Source organism: Ranitomeya imitator, chromosome 1 (genome assembly GCF_032444005.1).
Source record: "Ranitomeya imitator isolate aRanImi1 chromosome 1, aRanImi1.pri, whole genome shotgun sequence".
In the NCBI taxonomy this organism is placed as follows: domain Eukaryota; kingdom Metazoa; phylum Chordata; class Amphibia; order Anura; family Dendrobatidae; genus Ranitomeya; species Ranitomeya imitator.
In genome coordinates, this window is record NC_091282.1 from 439,114,178 (window position 1) to 439,126,664 (window position 12,487).

Below are 12,487 nucleotides of genomic sequence, written 5' to 3' on the forward strand. Positions count from 1 at the left end.
GCCCCGTTTTTGTAGTCTCCCGTTTGCTGTGCATCGTTTCCTCGGTGCGTTTCCGCATTCGTTATCTTTATTTGTTTTTAATTAGCGTTGTTTTCTCTTAATTTTAGTATTTTTCCGGATCGTGACCTGGTTACTTGACAACTGCCCTGGCCTATATAGGATGAAGAACCTACATCTATTCTACATGTATATATGGGCTGAACATCTACTGCCATCAACATATTTTACTCTATCTATGTACATTATGGACTATATGTTGTTGTATTCGGATTGGATTTACATTAGGGAATTGTTATTGATATGTGTGCCCATCATATATAGTTTGACACTTATTGATGTGTCTATTTGAGAATTTTGATATATACAGACGCAATGTTGTTGGGTGCTTTATTTCCCCCCTTTTTTGTTTAATTATGTTGTAATATTTATGTTATGTTGCCAGTCTGTGTGCATTATGTTTATTACTCTATGTATACATTATTGTTCTATGACATAATATACTGGCCATATATGGGTAATGTGTTCGGAGCTATAGGGTCACTTTAGCGGACTACTTATGTCTTTCATACTGGTTTTGATGTGTGTTTTTATATCAGTATTCTATCCTACACTCCTGCGGTCTGGGGGTGCATTTTTTATAAGTGGAGCCGCTTTGTCTCCTTATGTATGCTAGCATCTTTGCCCCTTAGTTAGATGTGTGGGCTGTGTATATGCCAACACTTTTGCCCCTTTGCAAGATGGCCGCGGTTGTTTTTCACGCATGCGCAGTCGCGCCGCGTCTCCCTCCTGCTCCTGCAGTGCCTTGTGGGGCGGATCACATGGGGCCCGTGTGTTTCCGGTCCCGCAGGCCGTGCGGACCGGATGTGGATGATGCGGCGCGGTTGTGCATGTGAACGCCGCTATTTCCGGATTGCACGGTATTTAATCGGTGCCCCCCCTGTGTTGGGTACCCCCCCTGAGGAAGGCCACCCGCCGAAACGCGCGTCGGGGAGGACTGGACTTTGGTGCGCACCTTACTGACCCACCACTGTGGTATGTACTGTATATCTGACACTTGTCTTTATGGCCATGAGTACCATTGATGGATGCCTTTGCACTATTGACGCTATTTAATATCTGACACTTGTTTCTAGGGTCATGAGTACCATCGATTGATGCCTTTGCAACATTGATGTTATTTTAATATATATGGATGTGTTATGTACATGGTCCATGATGATAAGCTGTGCACCTTAGCTCGGTCCTGTTACATGAGATGCGTGTGTGGGCTCGTATAGGGGATTCGTTTTGCCTGCCATGCTGCATACCTGCGTCTCTTTTTAATTAATAAAGCTGTTTAATATTTTCACTATTGGACGTTTTCTGACTGCGCTTTTTGGTGCTCTTGTTGTCGATCATACGTATATGCAGTTGTCCTTCTTTGAAGTCCTATGTCTGTCTTGGTTGATATGACTGGTATAACCTATTGTATCACTACATGATTCTAGTAACTTAGACGGACTATGTATGCTTCTGATTTGTATTATCACACTAGTCAGATTTCAAAAACTTGGCCTGGTCATGAAGCTGAAAACAGGTTGTAGAAGGAACGGATTAAAAAAGATGTAGAAATACAATGCGGGAAGGATAAAGTCTGCAAGATAAAACTTATTTTAACCCCTTCACCACATGGCCATTTTCCCTTTTCGGTTTTTCCTTCCCTTCTTCCAAGAACCAAGACTTTTTATTTTTCCGTCATTATAGCTGTATGAGGGCTTGTTTTCTGCGGTACGAGTTGTACTTTTGAATGACATACCGTAATTAATTTTACCACATAGCATACTGTAAAACGGGTAAAAAATTCCAAACTAAAGTGCAATTCCATAATTGTTTTTTATTTTATTTACCATGTTCGCTATATTGGAAAAATTGACCTGCCAAATCAGTACTAGTACACATATACCAAAGATGTATAGTTTTTTCTGTAAATGTTGAGAAAAAATTCTGAAATTTGTTTGAATTTTCTTTCCCGCTTTTATCGCCATTTTACGAGAGACATAGTGTTCTCACTTTTCAATATATGGGGCTGGGTGAGGGCTTATTTTTTGCATCCTGAGCTGACGTTTTTACGGATATCATTTTGGTGTATATATGATGTTTTGATCATCGCTTTATTTAATTTTATTGCAGTGTTGCAACTTCCAAATAGTCCCATAATTTTGGCATTTCAATTTTTTCTCGTTACTTTGTTTACCGATTGGGCTAATTTATTTTACATTTTGATATATTGGACATTTCGGAACACAGCAATACCAAATATGTGTATTTTATTGTTTTATTTTTAATGGGGCAAAAGCTGGAGTAATTTGAACTTTTTTTGGGGGGGTGGGGGGTATTCATATTTAAAAAAAAAAAAAATTTTCCCACTTTTTACTGTGTGTGTTAGTTGCTTCAGGGTATGTGCACACGTTGCGGATTTGACGCTTCGGATTCGAAGCAGTTTTCCATGCTTTGTACAGTACCATGTAAACCTACGGAAAACCTAATCCGCTGTGCCGATGGTGCGGAAAAAACTGCGCGGAAAAGTAGTGTTGTTTATTCAGCAGCATGTCAATTCTTTGTGCGGATTCTGCAGCGTTTTGCACCTGCTCCTCAATAGGAATCTGCAGGTTTAAAAATGCAGGTGAAATCTGCACAAAAAACACAGGAAATTTGCGTTTTTTTAAAAAACAGTGTGGAAAAAGCCGCACACAAATCTGCAACGTGGGCATGTAGCCTCAGAAAACTTGAAGTTGCAATTGTCCCATAGCTTGTGCTATACATAGCAGTGCTTCAGCTGGCGCCAAGGGCTGGCGTTCTCAATGACAGACACTGGGTCACCAGCAGACCCCCGGTTGTCATGACAACCCATTGGAGCCTTGCCTTTTCTTCATGGGCTCATCGATAGGAGCGTCGAATGGCTGTTGGCGCATGTTACTATTAAAGACTGACAGCGAAATTTAACAGGTTAACAGCTGTGGGCAGAGCTCCACACCACTCACGCCTGTTAAAGGCACGTGATGGCTGATTAAATCATGCTAGTTCAGCATGTAAGCCCACATCAAAGGCAGGGACACAACATGCGTAAATCTATGTCATAAAGGGGTTAATTTGAACCTGACAGGTTCCCTAGCTTCCTTATACCTCCACCATGTCTTTACTGCACCCCATTTCTACATTTTGATAAGCACCTTCTTAAATCTTAGTGATTTCTCTACAATTGTAAAATGCCGTATTAATCCACGTTTGTGCTATACAAATCTGCAAGGACTAGTCCAGATTAGGCTTGTGCAGACGACCATTTTTTCATTCCGAGTACTATCCGACAAAACATTGGATGTGACTCGGACCAATGTTACTATGTGGAGAAATGTACGTCTGATCTTTTCCTAGGATCGAGTCTGTCCGAGAAAAAAAAATCACAGCGTGCGCTATTTAAATTCGTAAACTGGATAGCTCTCGGCTTAGCGAGGCTATTTGTCCGTGGAATCATCGGACATCACTTGGATGAATATTTGTGCATTATGTACTCAGTGGAAACAACTACAGTATTTGGCTGATGTTACACTAGCAGTATTTCGTCAGTATTTTACATCAGTATTTGTAAGCCAAAACCAGGAGTGGAACAATTAGAGGAAAAGTATAATAGAAACATATGCACCACTTCTGCATTTATCACCCACTCCTGGTTTTGGCTTACAAATACTGATGTAAAATACTGACCAAATACTGCTAGTGTGACGGCAGCCTTTGTCCTGCTACTCTTCATCAGTAATACTCGAGCTGTGATCTTGTTCCAAGGAAATACACTGAAAAGATGGAATAAATGGTCTCCCACAAATAGCAAATAATTAGTAAGAAGCAGGGCTGTGAAGTCGGTAAGCCACAGTTGCGACTCCGACTCCTGGATTTTATCAGGTTTCGGCTCCGACTCCGACTCCTTCATAAATGGCCAATTCGTAACAATATATTTACTGTTGTCAAATATTAACATCGTGCTTATTCAGTTTCTCACCATCATATAAGTAATCAGACCACTTAGAGCAAAAACTATATTTATTAGAATACAATTAGAATATAGCAAATAACTTTTCTAAACTCTTGTAAGTAAATATGCAATAAACACTGTTATGCAGTTAATAAGAAGAAATCTATAAATTTGTCCTCAGAAAAAGTATTGCCTCTGTCCGATCCTCCTTCATGGATGCCCTCAAATCTGATCTAATTATTTTGAGAGCAGAGAACAACCTCTCTACACTAACTTGGGTTGGTGGCAAAGCAGTAACCACTCGGGCAACATCTCTGACAATGTCAGGATACAGAGGAATCGCTTATTGCACTGTTATTTTTGATGAACGGTCAAATTTCTCAATTTCTTTTAGTGCACATGAAACATTCTGCTGAAATGTACTGGCTGTGTTCTTTGATGGGGATGACTCTTCTATGCGGGAACGCTTTGCACGGTCCTTGTGATCCAAATATATTTCTAAATTAAATTCTTCATCAGTTGATGAGGGTGAAGATGTGGCAGGACAACCAAATTCTTGTTCCTCTTGACTGTTCTGCAACCCTTTCATCCTTACTGCTATTTCAAACAGAGCTTCTTTTCCTTTAGTTAGCTGTTGATCATCTAGAAGAATCCCATGCATTGGGTCTACATAAACAGCTGCCAAAAGAATGTTATTTTGTAATAGTAGCTCCTCTCTCCGTTTCATTGATGTAGCAATGCCACTTGCAATTAACCCTCCTCTTTGGGACAGGCGAAACATCAGGTTCTTCCACTCCTTTAAAGGGAAGGTACCGCGTTTGTAGGTCATTAATAAATCACTGTAATGTAGCATAGCATTCTGCTATAAGCAAGTTTGAAATGCATATGAAACATATTTCATGTGTTATATGAGTTTAAAGAATGCACTGGGGGCTGACATCTTGGTTTTGCAGCAGTAGCAGGGCACTATAAGTGTCAGATTACGGCACCCCATGGACATAGGAGATAATAGACCGGCGCTGACCATATCTCTAACATTGTAGCTGCTTTAGCAGCGAGCTGGGCACGCCTCTGTGGGCTGCACAACTCACTGCTGTAGGTGTGACTACGGTAGCTGCCATTTTATTATAGCCCTGTGCTATCTGCCGAGCTCCACTTACTTTCTATCGCAGGACAGAAGAAGCCCTCACTGCTCCTCTGTACTCCAGGCAGGCATCCTCTGCTCCTCACACCCTGCCCTGTGTGCTTCTGCTGTGTCTCCGCCTCCCCCCTCACACACAGTCCCTGTGATCTCCAGTAAGCTGCACTCACAGCCTGCAGAGAGGGAGGTGACAATGGAAATGGAATGGAAAATGCTCCCCCTAATGGTAAATATGTATATTTGTAGAAAAATATATAATATTTTTCATATAGAAATGTTTGCAAACAGTGCAAACATTGCATTAATACATTTTAATTACTATTTTAAGCTTAATTTCACAAAAAAAAAACAAAATACAAGAAAACTGGTGGCACCTTCCCTTTAAGAAAATACCTGGAGTTAAGTCCTTTGCTTGTAATTTTTTAGTCACTGTAAATGGGTGCTCTAGCAATTTTTCCAGCTCAGTCACCTGATTCCACTGACTTTCATTTAGCGTCAGTTGAGGGTTAGCCATGTCTACAAGAAAGGTTTTCAGTTCAACCAAGCGCTGAATCATTAAGTACTGCCCCATCGTGTGGCTTGATCAATAATTGCCCCTTTTCCAGCACGTCTCTTCAAAATTGAGTCAACTTTAGGGGTTAAGGCAACAGTAGCCAATTTTCTCACCTTGCCAATCAGTGCAGCAGCATGTCCTTCTTGCAGACTGTCTCTTATAGCCAGCTGTAGCGTATGCACAACACAGCGCATGTGATGAATGAAAGAACGTATTGACACAGTTTCAACAAGATCATCTAAACTATCATGTTGCTGTTCATCTGAAGCAACTTCAGTTTGCTCCTCAGTTACAATACTGTGTTCCTCTATTTCAAACATTTCTGTGTCTGTGGACCCAGAATGTTCTTCTAGCTGCTGGTCACCATCATTACTCTCATTCATTAGCTTAATAGTACTTATCATATTTGAAGCATTGTCAGTTACGACAGAAAGAACTTGCTCTTTTTTAAGTTCATAGTTTTGCAGAACCTTTTCCACCAAGACCTGGAGAAACTCACTGGTGTGATGAGCTTTGGTGTCTTTTACTGCCAATGTCTTGGTAACTATTTCATTTTTGTCACAAACAAATCGGACATTGATGGCAAAATAGTTCACTCTGTGACATGTGCAGGCATCCATTTTAAGAAACAGAAAGCCCTTGAGAGTTTTTTAAGTTCTTCCTTTTGTTTAAAAGCTTCTTCGATTATTAATTTTCTAATACTCTCCCTCTCCAGAGAAACACCAAGCTTGCGGGCCATTTCCCCATTCAGACACATAAAAGCTGGTCGTGAAAATAATGAAATAGGCACACTATCCTTTACAACAAGCTCTATGATCTGTTTTTTAAATGTATCTACTGTCATTGTCACAGTAACTTTGTCACTGACAAAATATCTTGCAACTGATGGCTGCAAAGTTCTCTGCTCCTTTGTTTGGCTGGAAGAGCTGGGCACTGGTTCATTGGTTTGGATGCAGTCTTTCTCATCCACTGCTTTCAGTACTTCTGGATGAAAGCGCTGTAAATGTCTCTTTAGATTAGAAGCTCTGGTAGGAGCATTTTTATCTTTGCCTGAATATGCACTGATATTGGCTTCACAGCATTTGTTTTCGTCTGGATCATTTGTCATACACTGACAGACATAATGTTTTCTATCTTGAGTGATGGTGAAATGTTCAAATACAGCTGATTTAATGTGACGCTTCTTTGACATTCTCAGGTTTTTAATTCTGCATTCACAATCCAAATGACAATTGTTTTTCCTAAAAACAATTGTACAAAATTATTGCCAGGTCGTACAACTGATATAGTGGTCAGTAATACTGTTATTCCTCATGTACTCACAGTTAACTGATGCAAAGTTTGTTGAAAGGATAATACTTCTTACAGTCTTCCTCTTCTGAGTAGCAGCTGTGAGATGCTTGGAAGATGCACACCAATCATCTAGTCTAGAGGAGGAGCTTTACTACTAAGAATTTGCAACACATTTTCACTTTCAGTTTCATACATTGTAAGTAGGGGGGTTGGGGCAGCATGAGGTTAACCAAGTATAAGATTAGATAAGGGCAGTGGAGAACAGTGACACACAAAAAGTAAGAAATGTCTCTATCTCCAGCAGAACTGCTTATCACTGTTGTTCATAGTTTGATAGAACATATATATTTGAGTACCATTTATAAAATTCATATGAAAGTTCAATTATGAAGTATTAATACATTTTTTTTAAAGCTGGAGTCGGAGTCGGTACATTTCTACTGAGTCCGACTTCAACCAAAACTAACTCCGACTCCACGACTCCGACTCCACAGCCCTGGTAAGAAGCCATCAGTCTTCCAAATGAATCCTTGAAGTGAACTGCTTCTTTTCTTGTCCATGGCTTTATCCAATATTTCAATGTACTGTGGACAGTGCTTTCAGGTCATTATATTACTTGCGCTTTGTCTAAAACTCCAGCGGTTACCACTATATGCTGTGCTGTGGTATTTTGTGAAGTGTGTTTTTAACTTGGTTTCTTTGGCATGTGTCACTTTGCTTTTATGACTTACCATGTTATTTTTCCTCTGTATTTCATTATGAAATAGCTGTAAAGAAAGACATGGTCTGAACATCCAAAAATCATACATTGATCTAATGCCTACGTGGCAGTCTGATTAGAATGTTAGGCCGGCGTCACATTACCGTAGAATACGGACGAGTACTATGAGAGAAAACATTGCATAGCACTCGGCCCAGTGTTAATCTGTGGGGCAGCTCACATCAGCGTTTTTCTCTCAGGCGTATTCTACGTGCATGTAAAATCACAGCCTGCTGCAGTTGTCACCGAGACTCGGCAGAGACTCACCAATACAAGCCTATGGGTGTGACAAAAAAAAAAAAAAAAAAAATCGCACAGCATTCGGACCATGCGACTTGAAAAGCCGGCAATTCTTGTGCCACATACAGTAAAATCACAGAGTAACCTTTCACTCTGTGATTTTACTGTACGAATATTTCCTTTGAAAACGATGTGTAAATCACAAGGAGAATTTCTCTATGTAAAAGCTCATTTTAAATTCTCATTTCTAACCGGATAGCAATCACACTGCATTCGGATGTAAATTGGATGCTAGGTGTGGAAAATCGGATTGTACTCGCATGACACTCGTGCAACATTCGGTAGAGAGACTCAGACCATTTTCATACATTTAGTGTGACTCCGGCGTTAAACTAAGAATCTCATGTTCAGTTTTATAAGAGGCATTAGATTTATGTATGATTCTTGGATATGCGGTCCATGTCTTTTTCTACAGTCATAGCATATTTCATTATGACCTTCGGCAGCAGAACCTCTGCTGTTACTAAACTCTAGGTATTTTCTCACTTCGTTTTATTAATTAAATCTCCAGGTAGCTTTAAGGAGACAGCAGGCACAAGAAGAGGAATTGGGAATAAGCCTTCCAATCCTGATACCAAGTGCAGCAGAATTGCTTGTAAAACATGAGCATGTCAACAACAGTTCCTGCCCACTGCTGGAAAATAACTGTCCACAGGTGACAAGTGGATCTGCTATACTAACATCGACCAGCTCTTCAGGTAAGCACATGTCAAGGAGGAACCTAGCCCATGTTCACACGTATGAAGTGCTTTAGGCCTTATTCACTTATCCGTGTTTAGACACCTCTAAAAAATTGTTTTGGATCATTGTGTCATCTGTAGGTCAGCCGTGTGTCTGTTTTCACCATCAGTGTGTCATCAGTGTTTTTCATTGACGAATAAATAAATAAATCACACAGTTTCTCCTATACTTTGCCATCCGTGTGCTTTATGTGTTTTCCACGGACTCATAGACTTATATTTGCCCTTTTCATCCGTGCTGAAAGAGAAAAATGGACATGTTTTTGTGAGTTGTGTACAGACACATGGTCCATGAAAAAAACAGACATGTGAATAGCACCGTAGATTATAATTGTTATATGTTCTTTCCATGTAAAAAAACAGACACAACACGTACATACAACAAGGACGTGTGAATGAGGCCTTACGCTGAGAATTGTGTCATGGTTTCCTTCTTTTCCAGGCGTAAACAAAAGCACATTCTACCATGCAGTTGTTCACATCTGAAAAAATTAATCCTGCCATGTAAGAGACCAGATGGAGACCAAAGTGACTATCGGCCTCGTAATAATGATTGGCTCTGTCGGTGCTCTATGAGGGTTTCTATTGTAATCCTGTTTTTCTGGGATTTCGACGGAATCCCCGACTGAAGTCCTTAAAGTAGGACACTGTCTGTAAAAATGAGAAAGGCCTTCCTAGGATGCTAATTGGCAGGTGCTCAAAAAGAGTGAGAGCAGAGTCTAATGTAGCGACAACATGCTGGTGGTCAAGAACAAGAGGGATGTCCTTTTCTTGACCACCATACATGGTAATGGCAGCACCACCAGAACTTCACGAGATGCCTCTACATGTGTCCACAAACCACACTGTGTTCTGGGGTACAACAAGAACTTTTGTGCAGTTGGTCTCTATGATCAAGTCCTCCAGCCATATAGTGCCATGTTGAAAAGCCAAGGTGTGGTACAAGAAGCTGGCCGTTTACATTGTACAGATGGCACAACGCTTTTGTGCTATCACGATGTGTAGGCCAGACCAGTACGTTGTACCTTCAGTTCCAGGAAGTAGTGATTAAGGCCCTGATATTTGGCAGTCAGAAAGGAGAGGGCCCCAGTACTTCCAGAACTGAATGTGCTCGTATCATACCAGGCCAATATTTCGTTGCTGAGGTCCCTCAAACAGCAAAGAAAGGAAGGTCGCAAAAAAGGTGCCGAGTCTGTTACAAAAGGGGAATACGCAAAGACACAATTTGGCAATGCGACACCTACCTTGACAAACCTGGCCTGTATATAAAAGAATGCAGTTATTTTACAGAATCTCTCTATCTACAGTGCTGTGCAAATTAATTGGGACAAAGCATTTTTTAAGTAAAATCGTAAGTTGGTTACCAGTCAGTGATTCAAACCAGTTTTATTATATAATAAATAAATCTTGGTCAACTAGCCAGTGGAAAAGGTAATTTTCAGAATTAGTATGTAACAGTGCATTATAACATTTTATTTTTTTTGCTTTGTCCCAATTAATTTGCACTGCACTGTATGTAATATAAATACATATACTGTATATATGTGTGTGTGTTTACTGACATATACAGTATATGTGTATTCTATGTGTATATTTGTATTCTATCCTATTCTAACCTGTCAGTGGGATTTTACTGTACGCTGCACATGAATTACCGGCTTTTCAAAGGACATTGGTGAGTAAAAAAGGACAGCACTCGCATGGTGTGAGTTCTGTGTGTTTTTTTTTCGCTTCCATTGACTTGCATTGGCGAGTCTCGTCGGAAATACGCAGCATGCTGCGATTTTTTTCTCAGTACGATTTTAGCTGAGAAAAAAATCGCAGATGAGATGTAACTTGTTGAATAACATTGGTCCGAGTGAAATCCGATTTTTTTTTTATCGGATTGCACTCTTCCGTTTTTCTCGCAAATGAGTATGAGCTCTTAACGGACAGCTCACGAATGCATTACAGTCAATGCATATTTTCATGTCCTATTTTTTCCTCCGCAGAATCCTCTCTAATTTTATGCTGCCTCTTATATAATTATAAGGAAAAAATAAAACACCCACATTTTTTCAAAACATTTAAATACTAAATATGGAAGAATATGTGCTGTCAGCATTAATGAACGTCAGATAGGGAGTTTATTCCTGTCATCATTGTCCTGTTTGAGGTACAAACTGTTCTGATGTTTCTGATTCTAAGATTGGAGAGCGAGTTTCTTGCCAAGGCTGCTGCCTGACCTTACAATTTATTGTGATGAAAACAAGTGCTGGCCTATCAACCTTGCAGTGCCAGCCAAGGGAGTTGAAAGCCAAGGCACAAGGGGTATCAGAAATGATATGCTTCTCATGATGTTTTACGCAAACAATAGGCAGGATTCATAACCTTACAATAATCTCTGCTTTCACATAGATTTTACAAATATTCCAGTTAACACCAAACTTGGACTGCAAATGCTTGCATAGACGTGCCCTTTCTACCACTGATTTAGTCAAGTTTTTCTGCTATATGGCCAATTTCCCTTTTTTTTCCGTTTTTTCCCCCTCTTTACCCAAGACTCATAAGTTTTTTTTTAATCTTTTTGTCCACATAGACATATGAGGGCTTGTTTTTTGTGGGCTGAGTTGTACTTTTGAATGACCACTTTCATTTTACTACATAGTGTACTGGAGATGGGAGAACATATTCCAAGTGCAGTGAAATTGTGGGAACAAAAATGCAATTCAGACAATGTTGTTTGGGGAATTGTTTTTATGGCGTACATTGTGTGGTAAAAATGACTTCACAATATGATTCGCCTCATCATTATGATTACTGCAATACCAAACTTGTCATGTTTTTTTTTTTAATTTATTTTAGTGGTGAAAAAAATCTGAAAAAATATAAAACCTTTTAATTGTGTCACCATTTTTCGACACCCATAACGTTTTCATTTTTCAGCCGACGGAGCTGTGTTAGGGCTTGTTTTTTTCAGGGTGAAACGTTTTTATTGATACTATTTTGGGATACATATAGCATTTTGATCATTTGTTAAAGCACTTTTTGTAGAATTGCAGCCACTAAAAAAACCCACACAATTTTGATGTTTTTGAATTGTTCACAGCATTTTCCAATCAGGTTACGGTAATTATTTTTTGTATTTTGAGAGATACAATTTTTTTGGACATACCGATACTACATGTGTATGTATGTATATGTATGTGTGTATATATATGTGTGTATATATATATATGTATGTATATATATATATCTGTATATGTGTATATGTATATATATATATATATATATATATATGTGTATATGTATATATATATATATATATATATATTAAATATATATATTAAATATTATCTTCATTTTTAATGGGTGAGAAAGGGATGTTTTTAACCTTTATATATATATATTTTTTTTTTTAGTTGGGGGAAGATAAAACTTTATTTTAAACAGTATTATTCATATATTCCCTGCAGCAAACGCTGCTGCAGGGAAGATATGAATCGCGGATTCAGCACCAGTGGGGGGGACAGCGCTTAATGTAGCGCTGTCCCCTGCACAGCACACGGACTGCACACGGACAACGTCCGTGTGCGGTACGTGTTTTACACGGACCCATTGACTTTAATGGTCCGTGTGATACGTGCGCTCCCACGAACACTGACATGTCTCTGTGTTTGGCACACGGCCAAACACGGAGACACGGTCCGCAAAA

General features: G+C 39.5%; 1 protein-coding gene across 1 annotated transcript in view; it reads left to right on the forward strand.

Moving 5' to 3' along the window:
* Positions 1 to 12,487, forward strand: part of DMRT1 (doublesex and mab-3 related transcription factor 1) — a 354,547-nt gene that overhangs the window by 59,886 nt on the left and 282,174 nt on the right. Inside the window, exon 2 of the mRNA XM_069763937.1 lies at positions 8,565 to 8,751. Coding sequence (XP_069620038.1) covers positions 8,565 to 8,751 — 187 coding nt within the window. The remainder of the gene's footprint in view (positions 1 to 8,564; positions 8,752 to 12,487) is intronic.